Below are 23,580 nucleotides of genomic sequence, written 5' to 3' on the forward strand. Positions count from 1 at the left end.
GCAAGTACATTCATAAATAAGAGGTCACACTTTATCTGTCTGACACACTGCTGTGTCTTTACTCAATACACCTTGACCCATTTAAATTTCTGAAAAGTGTACACACACATATACTCACAAACACGTGAATAGTTTATTGATCTGTAGCAGGCAGCACAAGCTCACAAGCTCCTTGGCCTTAGAGTTGCACTAAAGGTGTAATTAAATCATATCATGTTCTTGCTTACAAGAAGAGAATGTCTTGTGTCTTGTGTATATTTCTTGTCAGACGGTATTAACCAGGCTAATTGTCTTCACGCACTGTGAACAGTTGTGTGTCATTTGAAAGGAAAAGTATTTCATATATCTAGCCTTGGTCGAAGCATTTATAAGCCTAAATAGAGGTGAGATCTGCAGTCTCAGTTTGATGAGAATCAATGATTTAGACTCAATGTTTAACTGAGAAATAAAGTATTTATCTTGCCATTTGACCATAAAGAATTTGAATTCAGTGTTTGCCTGAGGACAAACCAGTTTCACCAATATATTTTAGCGCCCCCTGTTTACATGCAATAGTGTGGCTCTAGGCCTTGAATCGGTCTAATCGGGGTGATAGATTACTAACAGATTTGTGGGGTTTAACTCCACAAACAGAGGAAAGCAATTGAAAAATCTATTTCCTCACTTCTTTTATTGTTGTGTTGCTGAATCCAATCAATCAAATTATTGACCAGTTGAAGTGTGGACAGCTCTCAGCTTAGCTTGATTAATTTGTGATTCTCTGTAACTGAAGATAAACCATATTAAGGCTTAAATTATGACCAGACGACTTTTCTCACGTATGAATTATGACTGTGATTTTTGCATTATTTAAAGAGACAGAGCACCTTGCTTTTCTGCTCGTTGGAAATTTAATCTAGCAGCAACATCAGATCAGATCAGACAAAGGAAAGGAAGTGGTTATATGTACGTACTCCAGCACTGTGCTATAAGAAGTGCTCTGTCAGAGTGGGTGGTTCCATCAACATTGGTGCTATCTATAGACTGTAGATTGGAATATGCACTCATTGCACTGTGAAGGACAAAGGTGGACCCCAAACAGACACAGGACTGTGATTCATTGTAAAAAATGTATTATAAAATGAACAATTTATAATTTTATGAAAATGAACCTCAGTGTGAGAATTTTGCTGATGACCAGAAAAAGTTTAGATTTTACATGAACACAAGTGCATGTCATTTTAAAAATGGAGCCCCCTATACAATATTCAGTGCATTACAATAACAGTTCACAGCAGCTGATAAACTGTACAATTGTATGTAAATCAGGGTAAACACAGGTTCTGTTCCCTTCAGGTCAAACAGAGTCATGGTGCTTTTGTGGTGCACGTTGGCTCACTGGAAAGTCTCTGCTGCAATAAATGGGATGGAACCTTAATTAGTGTCATTGGAAACACCAGAGTTTACCCAACTATTGTATGTCATGCCAAAATGGCTGCTGTAAAAAAGGTCTATTTACCCAAACAATGAATGCAATAGCTACAGGAAGTTAATGTCAAACGAGTGATTTTGATGAATTTTGAGCCGATCCATTTCCTGTGAATATTATAGTTTTCTTGATATTGTTAGGAACTTTTTTATACAACCCTCTGTCTGCATTATTTACTTTTACAATAAAACATACTTAATAGGTGTCTTTTTTGGACAAATGTAATGTTTTTTTCTCTTTGATTTTTGGCCATTGTTAACTCTGTGCTTTTCTAATGCAGGACGAGGTAAAGAGTGAAGACTCCCAGACAGTCAGGCCCTCGAAAACTTAAAAAATGAAAAATTCATTTAGATTTGTTCACACAAATGAATGAAATGCTGGGATATAGGCCTACTGGATTTTTCTGAATTAACTTCCATGACACCTGCTGGGAGTTTGGACTCCCAGGTTGGGAACCAGGGACATAAACTATTCAGTGATCTTCTGAAGCTACTTTTCATGCAGGTTTTCATCTAAGACAGACTCATATGCCTGCTTGTCTTGTCCTCTGCTTCTTTATCCAATTTGATGTTTTATTGATTCAATTTGTCTGTCTGAGCAAGACAAAAAAACACACATAGCCAAAATAAAATAATAATAACAAGAGTCAGAATTCAGAAGCTGGAAATACCAACCGTTTATTTTCTACTTTTTGTGACTACAGAAATGTTGAAACATTTGAACACTGAAAAAAGCTGGATGACATCATCACTTGCTTCTCAATTTTCTTTTCTTTTTTTTTTTCATTTGCTTAGCAATCACAACAGATGATATTGCACGGCACTGAGAAAGCAGTAGCAAAGCCTGGGAAACAGCAATGACAAATCAAGTCATGAGACATGGAGTTATACATCTGAGAGTAACACCTACAGTATTGCCTCTCTGGCACACACACACACAGGCACTCACACACACACACCTTCACACACATACACACAGAGACACCCATACTGAAAACTGAAGAAGCATTGTGAGTTGAGAAGGTCAAAAGAAAGCGATCAAGGTTGACAAGAGCACAAGGCTGACGAGAGCAATGAGATTTCATTTTGAAATGCAAGTGCAAGATGAGCTACTACTGTAATCTATTCCTAAATGTCTATGACAACAAATATGCTTGTTTATCAAAACCCTTCAAGCATCTTTGTATATGAATAGCTGGAGGACACCCCTCTGCGGGTGAGAAACTAGTTCCCCAGCGTAAGAGATCCAGATGATTGTCTTAGGCGCTGCAGTATTGTTATGAGACTTGTAGCCAAGCTACCCATCATATGGGAACTCCTTATGGACAAAATAAATAAACAGAAAATGTGAGAGAAAATAGATCCACACTGCATCATCCATTCCTTCTTTAATACAGACCTCTATAAGCGTCTGTATTTTGCTGATAAACGTCCACATTCTCCATTCTGTGACATAACGACCAAATAACATGCTGATGTGATCTGTCATGGACATTTAGGTGATGACCTTCTGTCCTTGGGAGACCTGTGCTGTCTGCATGACTGAGAGGAAGCAGTACTAACAGTAAGGCCTCTGACAACCAGAGGGAATCAAACTTACTGTTTTGATATGCACCAATCAGCCGCACACATGCAGACACACCAGCAAGTAACATGCATCATTTTAACAATGGACGAACACACAGTAAAGAAATACATGCATATGAGCACACACACAAACTCAGCAGTACAGGACATTTGAATTGCGCGCGCACACACACACACACACACAAACACACACACTCATCCAAAGTTAGGAAGAGAAATGAGCAGTCCAGGTGATCATCCCCATACACATACACCGATTCCTTGGTAAGGTTCTTTGCAGTTTTATTAGACTTTGCTCATAGTCATTACACGAGTACGTACCAAAAGAACAGATACTAGATGGAGCGAGGCGGCAGTGCCACGGCAATAAAAACAGACAGCTCCGTGGCACAGCCCCTGGCAGACCGGCTGCCCAGCCTACACTCCACCTCACTCTGTGTATGAGACAGCAAAGTGAGCGGGACTTGCAGCCCTCATTTCAAATGCGTCAGATTGTACATTGAACAGGAGATTCCCCACATGGTAGAGTAAGCTTGTCTACATAGCCCTACGCCTTCTACATTCTATACCCGTGCGAATGGCAAATCAAAACTCAACAAGTCTACCTCACAAATGCCAGTGCTTTTCAACATTATACATATTTTTTTTCCAATTTTTGGTTTGTTTTAAAAATCTTTGGATGTGCAGTAATACCCATAAAATAACTGTTTTAAAAAGTCAAAAGAATAGAAAAAACACACACACACACACGTACACACTGCTTTTTGCCAGCTGTTCAACAAAGTAGCTCCTGTATAACTTTGTCTGCATTGGCAAATCAACTGTCTGGGTTTCTGGCAGTGTTTAAAACACACATTGAAATGCCGGCTAGGATTTAGCTGAAGAAGAATACAAACTACTCCTTTGTTATATCTAAGCGTGGGAAATAAGGCTGTAACATAAAACTGTCTTTTTTCTTTGTTTTTTTTTTTCCAAAAACCTACTATATACAAATCTAGAGTTTCTACAAATGCATAAATTAAAGCAGTGGTTAACCATTACAAAAATGCAATTAAATTAAAATCACAACACAGAAGTAGAGAAAAGGGAAAATATGAACACAATATCACAGCAGTTGGTTTTACCCTGTAAAAGCAATAGTCTACCATCATAATATTGGCATAACCCAATGTCTGATAAAAAATACGCTTCTCCCTCCATCCCTTAAGTTTCATACATCAACCCTGAAACTTGTCCTCCGTGACTCGAAGCAGAGCACTTCTGCCAAAAACCAAACAAAATAAAAAACAAAAACAAAACAAAACACACACAACAACTTCAAAATAGATAATCATACAGCTTTTTGAAGTAACATTAACAGTTACCACAAGAGTGGAGTTCTGCCTTACTCACAGATACACGTCTCAATGCAGAACTCAAAGGAATTATTACTATGAGGTATTCAGAGACATTGGTAAAGACATGCACGGCCAGAGTGCTGGACCTTCCTACACACAGCAGAGAGACAAGGAAGGTTAGGGGGAAGGAGGGATGGAGGGGTAAAAGGGGGCAAGGGAGAGGAGAAACAAAGACCTTTGGTTTAAACTGTAGAAGTGGACAACAGAAATTCCTTTGGTATGTTTTCATTGCATGGTTGCGCTGGCAAAAGCACCACGGTGTGATTAAAAAACAAAACAAAAAAAACAACAACCTTTTCCTTGTTACTTCAGTAGTGGCCCTTCTACAGGCTGAGGTATTCACAGAGTCAAAGGTGAGAGGTCAACAGCGGTTTAACACTTTGGTTCAAGCAAGGCACTCGTCCTGGGAGTTTTAGAAAGATTGCAACACGTCTGCTTCTACTTTCAGGAACATGTCTGCCTATAGTTGAGTCAACAATTCTGCCCATGGCTATGTCAGCTTGTCTGCCTATTGTCACGTAAAGATGACTGACCTATTTGGCGGATCGATATTATCAACCTATAGATACACACTAAGAGGCAGGGCAAAAGCTGCAAGCAAAAAAAAAAAAAAAGAAGAGAGACTCCAGCTGGGTACTCCATCAATTTCACATTGATTATTTTGAAATGAATCATGAACCAAACTTAACTTTAACTTTTTATATGCCACAATGTCAGCTTTTACATTTTTATCTGACTTTTCTGCCAATAAAGTGGTAAAAAAAAAGAAAGAAGCATTCTTTGGTACTGCTAACAAACACAAAGAAAGACTGATCGCATGGCTTGCGAGTTCGCTGTACCCTGCAGGCACCTGAGTGGCCGCTTGTGTGTATCTATGGCTAGATCAGCATATCTGCCTATAGCTACATCAGCACGACTACCTATGGAGCTGTAATCAGAGCACAGATGAAGCAAGAGCACGCATAGCAGGGGTGCAGGGGTTGATTGCAGGTGGGAGGGGTGGGAGGCGGAAAGGAGAGAAGAAAGGAAGAGAGGGGCAGAGAGAGAGAGAGGATATGGGGGGAGGGGAGACAAACAACATCTTTTAACACCACTCATAGAGGCCGTGCAATGAGAAAAAATCTTTGGTTATCTTTGGTATCATCAAAGTGATAGAAATCACGTATGGAACTTGAGTGAGGTAGCATCTTTGGTTCACACTATAAAACATCAGCAGGTCTTGACACATTTTTGTTTCTTGTCGTCTTTTTGGTTTTTTCCTTTCAGAGATGAAGAAGCAGCTCTCTCTCTCCCTCGCCTCTCCTTCAGCGCTTGTTCTGATGAATGTAGAGCTGCTAACCCTGGCCATGAGGAGGATGACGGCAAGGGGCCAGCTCAATATATTTAATGATACGCTGCCCTGGGCCAGCCCTGTGTAGTGCTTTCCTCCTAGTGCTGAAATGCATAGCTTACTAGGACAGCAGAGGCAGGATGGGCGGAGGGGTTGGGGAGGGGTTGGGGAACTGGGGATTGGCAACAGGCAGGATGGGGTGCTTTCGTATTCAGGTGACGAGCTGACATTGCTGTGTAAGCGCCTGAAAGTGATTTGATCATTGATATCATCCCCTCCACCCAACATCTTTGATGAGGAGGATAAAATGAAGCACACAGGGACGATGGAGCGACGCTGAATGCTTATTATTAGAGGGGTGACACAGTTTGTCCTCAAAAACAAAAATCCCATCAGAGGCCGTCTTTCTCCCTCACAGTGTCAAGAACACACTTAGAGCATCTTTTGTTTTCACCTTTGCAGAGAAAACACACTACTGAACGGATTAGTCTTTGTTTGCCAGCTGCTGGTATTGGAACACATCTGTAGGCATTAGCTAAACAGACTTACAGGAAAGGATGTATCTGTAATGATTAATCTTCACAACGAGCATTTACAGGAACATTCACATAGACTGTTTGCAAAGATATAACTGGAATATTTAGCTTGATTCAAGAAGGCATCTATAAGGCAAACGTCAATAGTTAATTTTCAGGGTTGTGTCATATAATATTTCCATTTGCAGGGAGCATATATTTAAGTATGACTCAAAATGTTGTACGGACCATAAGCAGTAACATTCTCTTCTTTGTGGCTCCAAACTAACAGTCAGTCTCAGGAGGTAAGGGAGGAAATGAGGTAAAAATACTCTTAAGATTATCAACTACAAAATATACTCTTTGGTCAAATTACTTCATAACAGGTTCTCAAGTGGTTTTATTTCTAAGCTGCATGAGAGGCTTTAGGATTTAGAAGGCTTTGGTTTCTCTTGTTTAAATGATTCAACGCTTCAGCATGTTGGAAGAAAGCACTACCATGTGGGTTGAGGTTAGGGGGGTTTGGTTCAGGGTTGGGATTTTGGTTTTGGGTTAGCAGTCTACGCATGGGCATTCCCCTGTCTGTCTGGAATGCTTGATAGAAAGACAGACAGCTGGAGAGACAGACAGTCCACCGCCACCGATCCAAACAAGGTTGCACAACAATCCAGTCGCTCCTGTAGGATTTTTTTTTTGTCTTTAAAGTTGATTGGCCAATCCCACCGGAGCTCCACATTCTGCCTGTTTTTCAAGGGTGTGGACAGCTGCAGATTAGACTGCCAATAGGCTGATTAAACCTCCATTTAGGGACCCATCATTAAAACCAACCAATCAGATTAAAGATAAGGATGGCGAATGACAGATTGATACTGGGTGGGGAGGCGTGGGGGGTGTAGTAAAGCTATAGACCAGTGACAGTGAGTGTGTGTGAGGGGGTGGGGGGGGTAAAACTATAGTCTTTTTGCAGTATGTTACACATAAACGTGTTGCTGAAACAAACATTTCAAAGCAGGTCAAACAAGAAGTCTTTGGTTTGTTTTTTCATCTTTGGATACTATAAATATCAATATAGTACAGGTTTAAGGGCAAAACGTTGCTTCAAGGTCTTTTTAAGTTTCTCTTTGTTTCTCTTAAGTTTTAAAGCTTTTCCACCGAGGTTGAGTCAGTCCATGAGTTGGTCAAATCAGTCCGTCTTCAGGCTTTGGTGCAGGCGTTGGGGCCAGAGTTGCCCAAGTGACCACCGGAGCCGTCGTCCACCCACTTATCTAGGCTCCGGCGACGTGCGTTCATAAAGAAGTTGCTCACTGTGGCCAACTCTAGGCCCAGCTGCTGGGCAATGGTGACCTGCAGCTCTTTGGATGGACGCTTGTTCTCTTTGAAGATGGCATGGAGCGTCCGCCGCTGCACATCTGTGAACACCAGCCGGGGCTTCTTGGTCATGTTCCCCCGCTCACTTCTGCCATGGTCTTGTTCCTTGCGCTTACATGCTGTGGAGAATTCAGTAGAGAGACAAACAAAAAGTGAAAGTGAGAGAGGGCTGAATAGATCTGTTTAAAAATAAAGATTTATGGCAGGAAAAAAAGAATCTTCTCTATCACATATTGGATTTAAAAAAAAGATCTGAGTAAATCCATGGACTGACCAATGAGTTGTCTTAGTCGCCTTCCTTCATAGCAGGTTAATTTAAATTCTAACTGGCACTGATATCATTATTTAAAGCTAATACCAGATATTTTCAACTCTGCCTGGACCAAAACTAACTCTAATATAGACTATTTTAGTACACAAATGCAGGTCCAAAACAAATGAAGTTTTTCATAGATGCTTACATCAAAATAATTCAAGCATTTTTTCCTTTTGAGATTTTTTGTATCAAGTATAATACCACCACTAAACATGTTTGACTTGTGTCAGTATTGATTTTAAATTGTCATTTTGACCTGTAACTTATGAATAACATCAGGAAACACACAGTTTTAACACTTTAACAGCTTATGCATCTTTGCAACCCAAACAAAAATTGCTTCAGCTGATTTGAAGAGGTCCTCCACTCTGTTTAATGTATGTTAAATAGCTATGATAAACAGGTATATCACTGTATATGCACTCAATTGACTCTGATATTGTAGTCACGGAAAGGGACCTGGAAAAGTGTCAAATCCATATTTATCATGGTGACTATAAATGTTGAGAAGATCTGTCAGGTGTAACTGTGTCATGTCTGCAGGTTGGAAGCAGAGGCACTTGCTTCAAACATAGTCTCTTTCATTGGCAGAGTAGAGTACACTTTTCTTCCCCTGTGCGGGAATAGTCCTGGGCACAGTGCTACAGTCTGTTATATATATATATATTAATGCAGCACAAAACTGCTAAGTTGCATAGGAAAGTATACACTTCAGCATTTTGTCCGGGATTCCTATGAGACTCATGGTCCCGTGTTGGTCCATGGACCAGAACAGGGGCTCCGCAGGTTGAGCAGCCGAGACAGGACACCTGTCAGCCGGGGAACAATGAGCGCTGTCCGCGGTGCTGAAAACAACGGTACCCCACTATATATTATAACGCTGGAAAAATAAACTACATCGTCTAATATTAGAAAGACGGTCTTGGGAATCCGTTTGACAGCTTATCAAACCTCAGTTCACCGAACCTCTTTGTCATTTCATTATATATATATTTTCCCTCTTTTCCAGTACAGCCATCCAAATTGAGGCTCACCGGTGAGCAGGGACCAGGAGGGGGCAGACGTAGGCTGCTAGAGGAAGGCCCAGTATGGACTCACCAGGGAAATTACTGAAGAGTATATTCTAACCACAAAGCAATCCCTAAACTTATTTTTTATTTATTTAATTTTTTTTTCAAAATGCACCGAGTGAATAAAACCATTTCATTATAGAAAACCTCAAAGCACTAAGAAGAAAACCAATTAAATATAAAACAATGAGATTCATACACGCAATTATGGAGAAAACCACTCTCGTCTCACTGCACTATAAATGAACATTTTATATTACATAAGCGATATGCATGTAGTCAACAGTGTTCACGTTACTTTCATATTTTTTGATCTTTCGTTTTGATATCTGTGTCACTGCTTTCCAGCAAACAGTAAGCTTCATCACGGAGTGATTCAAATAAATATCATTATTTAATCAAGCTGATCCCACCGCCTAACCTCATTCTAGCACACCCTCACTCAGATGTGTGGTAAAGTACAGTGCAGCGACCTATATCCGCATGACCATAAACTGGAGTCTAATAGTGAGTATGAGCAGCCTGGTGTCTCCAGTGCTGGTAAATATTAACAGAGAGCCGGAGCTCCTCGTGTAAGGGCTGCTATAAATCAGCAGGTATGAAGGCCACTCAGACAGCAGGAGCCACCACAGAGCGAGCCTGGCCCCGGCACAGGAGGCCCGATCAGAGAAGCAGCTTTCCCAGGACTAACAGGGGGGGGGGGGGGACATAACAACGGCCTCGTTATCACACTAATCACACACACATACACACACACACACACTGCTGCTGCTCCCGGCTAATCATTACAAACACACAGATAACTCCACACACTGCACACAGTGACATAGTGTGAGGATAGTCCTGCGTTTCATCATCTCACAGAGAGAAAACAACAATCAGACCTCTGTGCTCAAAATGCTGCAAGTATTCAACTGTTACACCGACAAAGACAGAACATGGAGCCTAATTCACTGTGAGCTGCTGATGTGCACTTAAAAACAGCAGAAAAACACAACTGTCTCTGCAGTTACAACCGATTTACTGAGTCCAAAACCGTTTCTGAAGTCCTGTAATAACACATATCTGCCTGCATCTATTCTATTCTATTCTATTCTATTCTATTCTATTCTATTCTATACAAAGAAATTCAGATGTGTAATTGAATACGTGGGAAAAGGGAGAAAGGGCCCGAGATTAATTTCAGAAGCCTAAAATCAATAAGTATATATCACATCTACTTCAGCACACGATCAGATATCTAGTTCACCAAGGAACGAACGGATCAATAAAATGGCGCTCAGCCTATTCTCTTCAAATTCATTTAGTTTTAAAATGTACATTTTTTAAATCCTCTCACAACCTTTTTTGTCGTTTTTGCAACAAAACCCTATAATGTTATTATTTTAAGTTTGTGTACGACAAAGTTTGTAATTTATTTTATTCATGATTTTGTTCATATGAAAAGTAGAAATAAAACGAGAAAGGACACATCATGCTCAAATTACTGAATACAACTGAAGCAGGCCTGAGAAATTCATTTTCGCCCAGTATAACCAGTATGAATTTCTGTACCTTTAAATAAATAAATAAATAAATAAAACAAGCATCGGTACTAATCAATAAGTCACCTGATCTGATGTTTGTTTTAATTATAACCTGGATGATCCAATTCAAATACAGCTCTCTGAAGTTGAATATTTGTTTTAACTCATTTGCAAACGTCAGTGATAAAAGCTCATCTTCATCAACAACCAACAACCCCCAAACACACACACACACACACACACACACACACACACACACACACACACACACACACACACACACAGAGCAGCAGAAATCTGAAAAATAATAACAATTCACATGCACGTTTACACGTAGGCAAATACACGCACTTTTCACTCAAGTGGACTTTTCGAAAAGCTCCTTTATAGGTAATTGATTAAACCAAATAACGTTTATATATATATTTAAAAAAAATCCACTGGGTGTCTGTGAACGCGCACATGCGGTTTGGGCCTCATTGAGCACCCTAATTGACTCATGTGTACAGGCCCACCTCAGGGACAAATTAATACAGAGGTCTATCAGTTAATTAGAGAAACCTCAGTCAGGTCAGGGTTAGTTTACGACCAAAAAACATCAACACATGCTCTCGATTCTTCTCTGTTCTGACATGAAGGCCGATAATTTTACCAAAGTGAGAGACAAAGCTCATTTCACCCACTAAATAATGCATGGCTTCAGCTTTACTTGACATTTAAATTTACTTTTTTTTATCACAGACTCCACAAGAACACGTGCACACACGCGTACACTTTTCTCTCTCTCTGTTTACACCAAGGGCAACACCAAAAAGGGTGATCAGTTGCATCTACACCAAAATAAACACATTCCTAACGATTTCTGGGCGAAGGATCAGTTTACGCACACAGTCCAGCGGTCGATATTTTGAGGTAAAATGACATGAGCACTTGTTTCACACAACCCCAAAATCAGTGTAGAGACCAAAAAGGGATGCGTATTGATATCAGGCCACTCGTTTGGTGTCTGAAGCATCAGCTTTGTGAAGCACTTTCCAACTTCACAGACTTCACGTGTTGTTTAAAACGCTGTGTGACGCATCCAGGAGCCTCGTTTGGAAGACAGATCTTAAGAAACCAGGATCAGTTCATCTAACACTAAATGTTTCATTATTGGAGACATGTGATGAATGTTATTTTGATAAAGAACAATCAGCCAAGAGGGGACATTTGTCCTGAATGCTACCCTGATTCTTGTATTACACTTACAGCCAGTGCTGGAAATTGTTTTTCTCTCTCCCTTATAATAAAAACTACAAAGCCAGATTTGGTTCCCAGCCCATTTAACCCATTGCTCATTATAATGTAGCATTCAGGGCTAATGATCCTGCTGCCTGAGCGTCTGTTTTTCTCAGCAACACATTGAGAGGATGAAAACAAAAAGGGGGCTTTACCGAGGCTTCGCTCACCTGCGAGCCTGAGCGCACTCATGCGTTGGAACTCAGGCTCCTGCAGCCATTTCCACATGCGGCGGAAGGTCTCTCTACCGGACTTGAGCTTGGACCAGGGTTTGGGGTTTCTCAGCAGGTCGGACAGGGTCCCCTGGGACCTGCACAGGACCCGCTGGGCAAAGATGGCCTGAGGGATGCTGTAGCGCTTCAGCTCTGTTGTGATCCTCTGCGCCACCTCTTTGGTATTCACCTCCTCCATCTGTCCCCCAGAAACACCACCCCCTCCACCGCCACCCCCTTGCTGCCCCGGCCCGGAGGCCTGCTCCCGGCTGTTCCCCAGCCCCTGGCCGTGCCCCTGCGCGCCAAGGTGGGCGTGAGGGTGGTGGTGGAGACCGTTGATTTGTACCATGCCCGCCGAGGAGCTCATGTGCTGCTCCGTGTGTCTGCCGAGCATGGCCGGGTGGTGAGCCTCAAACCCGCTGGGGGTGAGCATCTTCTCACCAGGCATGGCTGCACCGGGATGAGCGTAGGGAGGAATGCCTGCCTGGGTCGTGTGTATGCTGGCCAGACCGGAACCAGACAGCGGGGAGAGGCTCTGGCCCATGCAGGGATCCTTGTGATGATATGCGGGATACAGACTGTTCATAGGCGCCAGACTCCGGTCCTCTCGCATCAACGTGAAGCTGCCGCTGACATTTCCGGGGATCCTCTGGTGCGGATGCGGGTGAGGATGATGGGGATGGTGGTGGTGGTGGTGGTGGTGATGGTGAGGAGGAAACTTGTCGGACACGGTGGAGATGGGGGGTAAGGGCTGCAGGGGGGTTAGAGTGGTGTAAGTGCTGCTTGCACTCATGCCGGGGGCTTCACACATGCTGATGGCTGGATGCAGGTGTCCGGGGTGGCTGGGGTGATAGTCTCCGCTGTCCAGCAGGGTCGCCATGCCCATAGCGCGATGGCTCAGACCCCGGGGGCTCGGTCGGGAATGTGGACTGTGGCCACTCAGCAGCTCTCCGTGACCGGACACGGACTCATGGCTCACTCCGTGCAGGTCGCCAATATTCTCCATCGACAGCTGTGCGTTCATGATCCGGGCAGCGCTGTGGACAAACCATCTATCTGACCTACCGCAGTTAGCTGCTGTCCAGAAGTCCAACACGTCCAGGAAAGTTCAATTGGCTTTAGTTGCTTTTTCTTCTTCTTCTTGCAGCAGCTTTCTCTCTGTCCTTATATTCATATGTTTTTATTTTTATCCTACCTCTGACGCTGTTTTTTTTTTTTTTTTTTTTTAAGCAGAATGGAAACTCCTTTTCCCGAATCCCGTTTTTTCTTAATATCTTTTTTTTGTGATTATTTTTTTTATTTTCTGATTCTCGTTATGATTCAAGCCCCCCCACCGCCAACCAGCTGTCCTTGCGCTCCGGTCGGGTGCCGCGCCATCTCTCTAGTTGTGTGTCTCCAAGCCCCTCTTCCACAGCGCAGATCACCGTCTACACATGCGCACTGCGAAAACACCCATCCTCTCTCTCTCTCTCTCTCTCTCTCTCTCTCTCTCTCTCTCTCTCCTCTCTTCTCTCTCCCTCTCCCTCTCCTCTCCCCTCTCCTCCTCTCCTCTCTCTCTCATCTCTCTCTCACTTCTCCAATCTCCTCTCGTCCTCTCCTCTCTCTCTCTCCTCCTCTCGCTCTCCTCGTCTCTCTCTTCTCCTCCCTCTCTCCCTCTCTCATCCCCTCTCTATCTCTCCTCTCCATCTCCCAATCTCTCTCTCTCCTCATCTCTACCTCCCTCTCTCGCTCTCTCTCCATCCTCTCTCTCTCCATCCCCTCCTCTCATCCTCCTCCTCCGTCCCTCTCCTCTCTCTCTCAAACACACACGCCCCCCCCCCCCCCCGTTGCTCTTACGTCAGCCACCTTATTAAGGAAGGGAGGTCTCAAACCACCTGCTAAGAGCTGCTCTCCGCGATAAACCATATTCAGCAGCCTTTAGCCTTCACTGAAATGTTCAAAAATTGCAAATAGACCGATCCCTAAATAAAATCCACACGGAATCGACCCGCGGGAATGGACTGGATACATCGCCTGATGTTTGATTACCAATTGTTATTCGGGAAATGTTAAATTCATTAGAGCCATAATGAGGTTTTACCTTCAGTCCTCCTTAAATTATTAGGTGCAAATTAAGTAAACTTCCGGGTTCATTTGGAGTTGATTTTTTTAACTTGTGAGGTCTGGGGATTCAAAACCTCCAATGAAAACACAGAAGAAGAAGAAAAAGGAGACATCAGGGATTAAAACAAAGCATGATTATTTAATTAGCCACTAAAGTTAGATCACATGTTAGGCTGTTAATGTGCACCACATAGATCCAGTCTGCACCACCCCCACCCCTCCTCTCCCCATGCCAAATAAGTGGCGGTTTAACCAAACGAGGAAGACTGTAGTACCTTCTCTTTTGATAGAAAAAAAGATGAGCAGATGTGTCTATTGTTCAAACATTAGGCTTAACGAACCAAGCCCAGCACGATGAGTGTGTGTGTGTGTGTGTGCGCGCACACACACTTGTCCTATTTGGAGTTGGACACATGCACATTTCATTTTTTTTTTTTTTAAGTTTGAGAAGTAAAACAATTGTTTTAAAATATATATAAACAAAACTCCAACATCGTTTATTCAAATAAAAGAATATTTATTTTTTTTCTGTTGACATAAATACAAATTCACACACTCACGGACATTTTCACAGCAGCTCTATGAAGTCAAATGGAGGAAAAATGGCATGCTGACAAGTGAAGAGGTTGCGTTTTGCACTGAGGTGCATGAAACTCCTCAGACCTGCAGCCGGATGAAAAGCCGGCCCCTGCTTACTACATGTCAGTTTATCCTAATAGAGTGGTAGAGCAGGGCGTCCTCAGCCCGGCCGAGGTGACAGCTTGCAGCGGTCAGTATCCTGCTGGACCCCCTGCTGAATGAGGGACATGTCAAAGGTGACGCTTCAAGACTCCCAAAGCCAACATCTGCGGGGGGACAGATTAACCTTTCAGACTTTTCCCTGTCCTGGACCTGCTATAGGGGCCCCGCATCTGTCAGGAGTCCCCCCACAATAGAGCCCAGCGCTCGGTTGAACGAGTTAAATAAAAGAAAAGAAAAGAAAGAGAGAGAGAGAGAGAGAGAGAGAGAGAAGAAGTTAAACTGTCTCTGATGTGAAGTCAATGTCAACGGCGTGTGTGTGACGTGTGTCGAGACAAAGGGACACTAATTCCTCGAAGTGTGTCTGTCCAACCGTGTAGTCCTGTGGACATAATAGACTTTGGAGGCAGACTGACCAACAGGGAAATACAAACATTTGAAATTAGCTCATGCTCCACACAATCATTTAGGATAATTGAAATAAAACAGGCTATAAAGTTCACACACACACTTTTATCTCTTACTCATGATATAATATATATCTATTTCTTTTTTAGTTGCAGAGCTTCAGAGACAAACGACATGCAGGAAAACAAGAGGAGTATAAAAAGCCAAGGTTTGGCCTTACATGGCAGCAAACCTCATCTACACATTCTCATACGGATCGATAGGCTCCTGCCATGTCTGCACGACCTGAGCTGTGTGTTTATGTGTGTTGGCTCTCTATGGCCATTGTGCATGAGATAGGCCTGGCCCTAGTACGAGCCGGTGACATTTGCTCTGCAGAGAATATAAGGAACAGGAGCACGTCTCGAAAAAGGAGGATGCATTTCAACTCAATTAGTACAAAGCAGACAGAAGCACATGCCAGCAAGTATAGCTCACAAAGCCACGGACATGCACTGTATTGTTTAGTTTGCACCATAATCCAGCCTGATATGGAAATAAAGTCAGACAGCCCAATGGGGCACCTGATGTCACTGTGTCAATTACTTAAAGGTTTCACGCTGATTATTAATCAGGGGCATCATTCCCGTGAAACCCACAGCAGCATATCCGAACAGAAACAATATAATGCCTCGCAGAGAGGGACCGTGGATCAATATTTCGCCAGCTCTGCAAAGTGACACAGCGTTGCAAGCGTTATAGATGTTCAAAATGACAATTACAGCTCGTTTAGGAATAAGCCTCTGCTAAATGGCATCTGGTGAAACTAAACTTTTATAAATGAGGCTAGTCGAGTTTGGCCTATATGGTCATTTATGGCGTATGAGCCCTGTATGATACAAGGACGCACGAGGAAAGTGAATTAGCCTTTTGAAAAATAAATCACATTGCTTTTGTTTGATGCTTTCTTTTGGACCCATAAACTCATTTATCGGTTCACCTTTTAATTCTAGACTTCCATAAATATTGTTTGCCCTGCAAATCTATTTTCTGATTTTTTTTTTTACCCATCCTCAAACCTTAAATGTTAGTGGAAAATACAGATATGTTGAACGTGAAAATATTTGAGATAGAAATGATTCTTCTGTTCGCTCTTTTCTTAAAAAAAAAAAAAAAAAGAAGTGCACTGCAGTGTTTGTGGCTGGCCTTTACAGCATATTTGAAACATAGGCCTTGAAAACACACCACACCGCGCCAATCAATACTGAATAAAATTATAATTCTGGAGGAACTCAGGCCTTTGATTTGTTAGGATAAAAATATATGTTTTTTTTTAAGGTGTAGATTGTCTCTGGTATTTTAGGCGCATATGTCTTACATTTTTATTTAAATAAGTCGATTATTTAGATTAGAAAGCGAGTTATAGCTCAAAGAAAAACACACACGTCAACTAATACACGCGTTAAAATAATATTAAGTTGTTGTTTTGGTGTTTTACTTTATTCTGAGGGTGGAAAAAAAACAAATTAAATATAAGAAACATGAATAAAAAAATTACCATTTCGACGTCAGTGATATACAGTTAGTTAAGATTACATTAATTAAAGACAGATCATCTTCTGTATAAACTTTTACAGATTTAAATCTCGCATTGGAGCATTTAAGACGAACTGGTGTAAAGTTAAAATAAAGTGACCAAACAGAAGCAAACAAACCTGTGAGATATATTAATAAAAGTATCTGTCCACGTTGTTTTAGGAATTTACTTTTTTTGTTTGTTTGTTTTTAAGTTTTCTCTCTAATTAATACAAATGCCATCATGGCCGAGCAGCAGATGCCGGACCTGCTGCCTTGCTCAGGGGTAAATCAACTGCCTCTTCTTCCACTTGTGTTATTTCCGCGTCACTTGCTCTGATTCGTGCATTCATGTGAAATTAATAAGGCATCACTTTACATTAAGGTGTCCATATGCCGCCCAATTACGCTCTGTAACTTTGGTAAGAGTCCAATTATGACAGCAAAACCATGTCAACGATAGCCAAACCAGCCCCACCGTGATGCTCCAAATGTGGACAGACTGAGACAGACTGAGAGACAGCTTCATGAACATCAATAATCAGTTTGAAAAGCGTTTTTTCCTAAATCAATGCCGAGATTGGTGCAAAAAATATATATAGTTTGATTTTTGGTGCCCTGAATTCTCTACATTTGATCGTTTCAGCCCAAATATTTTTTTTAATCAAACTTTTAGATGACTTACCTCTAAAAAATATCTGCCATTTTGTGAATTACAAGGTTTTACAGGGATGATTGGGCTGGTTATATCACTGCGAAATAACTATTTCTCTGAGATAGACATAAAATACAAACGTGCATGGAGATTTCCTCATTTAAAAACAGCCTGATAATTAAGGATTATTTTAATCTTTTTTTTTAAAGCATGATGTCAAATAAAAATGATAATTCTCGGTCTGATAACAACAAGAGGGTGGGGCTGCTTTCTGATAACACACTTGACAACATGTTTGCCGGCATAATCACTCTTTCTCAGAGCCGTAACATCTAAATAAACCGTTTATCAACAGAAACTTTACTGTTTCAGATCAGGATGCGTTTTTTTCTTTGAAATTTTATTTTACAAAACAGCTAAAACCTGAGTCTGAAAAGTGTGTGTGTGCGCATGATCATACACACCATTAACCCACTATTAAGAGCAGTAGTAAAAGCTTATAAAAGCGACTCTAAGTAAAGGAAGCCCGCATTTAAAATACAACAACTAGACTGTGCAGATACACAGAGCTGCATTATGCAGAAAATCAATCAGTATTGCGTTATAATATTGCCCACTGCGGGTTGACACTGTTTTATTATATTGCTTATTTAATGAGGCCTGATCTTTAATTAAGAAACCTCTCCTCCAGACAACCTGTTTGGCCATAAGCTGATGCCATCACGCGCATATGACAGGCTGAATTGTGTCGAAGCTGCGTGTTTTAAGTTTGCGCGCAGAGAAAGTCTGACGCACTTGCGCTCTTTTGTCCACGTTTCTTCTCAACAGGGTGCCAGAGTGCAAAATGTCTGCATTTAAACTCTTCATCTTCTGTGCCACGCATAAAAACACACACACACACACATACACACGCACGCACAGAGACATACACATGCACGCAGACAGGCATCAACAACGCACACACACACACACACACACACTCAGTGTAGTCCCCGTCTTTACCGCAGGATCCTATTCTGTCATGCATCTTTAACAGTCTCTCAGCTCACTCCCACACAGCAGCGCACACAAGAACAGAGCATGAACATGAACACACATATAAACTCTCTCCAACAAACGAGTTTTTAAAAACAGAAACACTCGCATCCGCGCGTCTCTCTGCGTTTTTTCACCCCGTCCCACCCTCTCCTTCGTCCTCCTCCTCTCCGGCTTCCAGCTTTTTTTCCCCCCCTCCAGAGCTGCCACAGTCCTCCCAAATCCTGACCGAGGTAAACATCCTTAGCCGCTCCACGCGTCTCTCCCGTTTCCAATCGCAAATTATCCATCCCGCAATAAAAGCCTCTCTTTTCCTGCTCCGGTGCCGTTTGCTTGTCTCCGTGCTTTTCTCGATGCAGGCGCATTTGAATAGCTGGCCGGTGTTGTTATGGATCCGTGCGCACTGAAAGAGAATCAGTATGCAAATTGTTTCAGTATCAATCGAAAGGTTCGATCCGCTGAGCGTCAGCCCCTTTGGCACGAGAGGCTCCTTTGCTGCATAAATGTTTATAATGATCCCATATATTAACACACACTGAGAGAGAGGGAGGAAATACTGGACTATTATTAAGATGTAACCAAAATTTGCTTCTGGATAGGATAAATAAAATGTAAATGTAAGGATGTAGATGGTGACTCAGACCTGAGACTTATATCTCATACACAGTTTTTAGTGGCACAAACCCACACACCCATCACAGGGTGTATGAACTGTTTTATAAGCTACAACTGATGTTTAATCTTTAACTCTGGTAAATTTGCCTGTAATCACTGGAGTATGCAGGTGTAAAAAAAATATATATATATATATATAACCAGAGCTCTTAATTTTGATCAGATATTACACAACAAAATGTGTGTGTTTTTGTCCACCAAACAACTTGTTTTGAAATGAGCCGTTGAATGCTGAATGATGTAAAATGAACACAGTTTTATAGCCACATATGTCATATGATTGGATTTAATACTCTTAAGTAAAGCACAAACTTTAGCCTAAAGGGGTGCTGATAAACACACTGCAAAAAAACAACAAAAAAAGTAGCACCTGCATAGACTGAGAGAGGAAATGTAAAAGGCTAAATGTAAAATAGGCGATGCAGTGAAATACACAAGAGCAGCAGTGCAGGGGAGGAGTGTAGGAGGAGGAAAAGGAGTGATAGTGAAACACACAGAAAGAGGTGATGACAGGAGTGGGTCTGAGAGTTTAAGCAATCAAGAACAGGACAGGGAAGATGAAGGAAAAGAGAGGAAGGGCAACGAGAGGTGAAAGGAAAGGCTGCGGCAAGGGGAGGGAGAAGGAGAGTGTGGTCAGGAGGAGATAAAGCGTAGAGTCCGTTATCCATCTGTTCCAGGGTTAGATTTTGACCAGCTGAGGGGGGGGTCAGGGGTGAAGGGTCGGCGACCCGCTGGCCTGAGGGCTCTGTGGTCAGTGCGCTTGCAGGTACACACACTGCGGACAGGATTATAAGGTAAATACAAAAAAAAAAAAAAAAAGGAGGATGCTTTTGTTTTGCACAACCACGACCATGCAGCCCACAGAAAGATAACATAAATGATTAGTCTGTTAAGTCTACTTAACAACAAGTCAACTGAAATGGGTGAAAGTGCATTTTATTTGTTCGCTTTACGAGATTTTGATGCTCTTAATGTGAAATGCAATTTGTTTTTATGTACTGAAAAAGGACATAAAAATGTAGGCATTACTCAATATGTTCTATGTTGTTGATAACACACATTATATGGCCTTCATAAACAAATGGAGTTTGCCCAGTTGTTATGTAATCATAGATGTTTACATTCTTACTTACATAATTTAGGGAATTTGGACAACATGTATACACATATATATGTACAGTATGTCAAATGTTAATTTTAGGAGACAGGCTTTTGTGCATGTACATATATTGTATAGATATATAAATGGGTTTTATGATTTTTTTTATGAGCTTTTATTTTAAAGAGTTGACATCTTATAGGTTTAATGTACTGTCTTTATGGTTGTGAAAGCCATATTTGATGAGAAGTGATGTATTTATGTGTATCTACGTCATAATAATCCCTCTTTTTAGTCGACCAGCTACAAGATAAAACAATAAGGTGCAATGCTCTCCTGGTTGGTTTGGATATCTAGTTGACCTGTCAAAAAGACCTTAATCTGTCTTATAGTTGTTTTAAATTGTTATGTTTACATATAAAGAGCAGTAAAATTTCATTAAAAGCTCGTTCCAAAACAAATACAGGTCGTTCCTGTGATTTCACACATGTACAACAGTACAGTGTCCCATTGGACCGAAATGCTCAGAAGTGAAAATCTCTGTTTAAACATTAATAACTCTTTGAACAGGAGGGTCCCTTTTGATCAGTTAAGATCCTCTCAGCCACTTACACTATAGGAGGTGCCATATTTAATAACTATCCACCTGTTCAAAGTGATGTGTGTGCGGCGCACAGTGTGTGAAGATTTAACAAGGCGCTCGGCGGTTAAGTCAAGGATTGCTGTCCTTTACTTGTGCCCGAAAATCTATATCTAGGAAAGGGGAAGGATTATATATTTTATGTCAACAAGAGACTGTCCTCTCCTCTGTGCGAGTGTGTGTGGCTGTGATTGGTTTACCATTGTGCACACTAGGTTTCTGCTAGCATGGGTGCGACAGTGTGTGTGGCGTGTAAATACACAGGTGAGCGTCTTCATGCCAGCTCTGTATTCACAGCTGAAAATTTTCCTTGAATTTGTCTTTACTCAGTCAACACGGCCTGGTTACATTTTCTAGAACACACAACGTTTTTTTATCAGATTTTACTGACAAATGAAAATAAATGATCACAAATCAATAAATCAATGATTCATGTGGATCAGAGAATCAACCTTAACGTTAAGACTTTAACATCGGCCAATCAGAGATAAGATGTTTATGTGTGTTCCTAATATATTTATCAATGAAGGTGATGCGGTGACAGAGAGGCTTGTTTGTACTCAAGCCTATAGTAAATACTGAGGTTTCAGTTAATAACCTTGATTTAAAAAAATAAATGACAGCATATCTCAGCATGAAATTGGAGGCCAAGTTTACACTAAAAGCAGCGCTATCTCTTATTTTATTAATTTCCACTTCTCCAACTGTCCAATGTGTCATTCAGCACTGCCTATTTGATTTCTTTGGGTGGTACTGTATTAGCACTGACCCTAAATATGCTCATGTGTCCTCACCGTAAATTGCAGTTTCTGAGGAAATATTGGATATGTCAGGTGATTTCAGATGAATTGATCCCCCTCCAGTCACTTGCAGGCATGTGGCTACAGTATGTGTTTGTGCTGATGAGAGTCGGTCAGCAGGTGAATTGGTGCGTGTTGGCAAAATGTGGAAATAGATGATGCTCATGTGCAAAGTATCAAAGTGTATTAGTCATAATTAATCATGTACAGTACACACCCAGGAGTATTTCTGTGTTCGAGTGTGTGTGTGTGTGTGTGTTTTGGGGTTGTTGGGGGAAGGATTAGTAGGGAAAGTGGCTGGGCTAAGGACAACGATAGCTGCATCTAAAAGAGGATTACACAGGCTCCCCCTGTCATCATGTACCTGCCATTATGGGATTACGGATGCCACTTCCACCTTCTCTGTTCAACACTGCAGTGCAGGGCAAAGCCTTTGAAATACCTTCGCACTCATATAGGCTCAAAGCCTCAATGAGGAGGGGGGTGGTCCTGTTTAGGTCAACAGATAGTTGGATAGTGCCTGTTGGAGTTTGGAGGTTATAATGTGTCTGTAAACCACTGTTTTAATCCAAGATAGGACTGTAAACACTTGTGCTGTGTGGATATACGTAGAGATGGATGCAACACCCGCTGATAGAAAAGCACAATTTAAAGCCACACAAACACACCTTATAAGCTGCACAGCTGCATTCACACATGAACACTGAGATCTCGGAGTAAGAGGCCTGCTGCATGCGGCACACACACACTATAGACACACACACACATTTTATGAGAGGAAAAAAAAAATGAATGGAGCTATGATTACCTCACACACACATGCACACACCCTCTCTTAGTGAATACTGATTTGGCACAGTCTCTCATGATATCTATTGTTCATTAGTCATTGTTATCCAGCTTTGATGTAGCTGTAATGGGCTTTAGATGTGTGGACCGGCTCCATAAAGACCCCTGTTTAGTAACGGCCACAGTTTAAATGCTCTTAATGTGCTGCCGATGTGTGGGGAGGGGCCAGGAGCTGTAAATCACAGAGGAACGTAGGGGAGAAGAAAGGAGCAATTGGAGAAGGAGAGGGGAGGTAGGGAGAGGTTCAGGGACGAGGGGAATGGAATCTGTGTGTGTGCATTCTGACGAGGCGGAGAGAGCCTCCCTCCGAAACTGCAGACGTGTTTACACAGCACAGGTTCACACAGTCACACACACACACACACACACACACACGTCGAGCCCTCCCTTTAGTTAAGGTGCTCCTGTGTCGTGTGCATGCTTACATTGAGTTTAGCATTGAGCTCGACGTCAGGGGATTAAACTAACGTAACTGTGTGTGTGTGTGTGTGTGTGTGTGTGTAGGTGTGTGTGTGTGATCTGCCTTGTTCCCAGTAGGGACAGAGCAAACAGACAGAGGCAGCTATCAGCCTCTCCATTGTATTCGTCTGATCACTAATCTTCAATGGTTAAATCATTATCCATCCACCACCTTAGCAAAGGGCCAGGCAAACACTACTGGGCTGTCACCAAGCATCACCAGTCCTTAATATGTTACTGACACACACACACACACACACACACACAAAGGCTCATACACACAAACTCCTTAAGCGTTTATGTTAACACTTGTTCTTCTCACAGGAATGCACATACAGGCAAAAAACAAGCTAATACAAGCACGGTGTACATTGTATACATGTACATATGTATGAAATACACACACACACACACACACACACACACACACACACACACACACACACACACACACACACACAAAGAGCGAGAGTTGTTGCCATCTCCGGGTCTGAGGGGC

General features: G+C 41.9%; 1 protein-coding gene across 2 annotated transcripts; it reads right to left on the reverse strand.

The window, feature by feature from the left end:
- Positions 1–5,199: 5,199 nt before the first annotated feature.
- onecut1 (one cut homeobox 1) lies at positions 5,200–13,512 on the reverse strand. Of its 2 annotated transcripts, none has more exons than XM_010737196.3 (2): positions 12,025–13,512; positions 5,200–7,783 (listed from the first exon to the last, which is right to left on the reverse strand). In XM_010737196.3, the coding sequence occupies exons 1-2, from the start codon at positions 13,088–13,090 to the stop codon at positions 7,491–7,493; spliced, it is 1,359 nt and encodes a 452-aa protein (XP_010735498.3). In that variant the 5' UTR covers positions 13,091–13,512; the 3' UTR covers positions 5,200–7,490. The 2 variants fall into 2 exon arrangements, with proteins under 2 accessions (XP_010735498.3, XP_027137701.1); XM_027281900.1 differs by having other exon boundaries at positions 12,010–13,512.
- Positions 13,513–23,580: the final 10,068 nt, after the last annotated feature.

Source organism: Larimichthys crocea, chromosome VIII (assembly GCF_000972845.2).
Source record: "Larimichthys crocea isolate SSNF chromosome VIII, L_crocea_2.0, whole genome shotgun sequence".
NCBI classification, from domain to species: Eukaryota; Metazoa; Chordata; class Actinopteri; family Sciaenidae; genus Larimichthys; species Larimichthys crocea.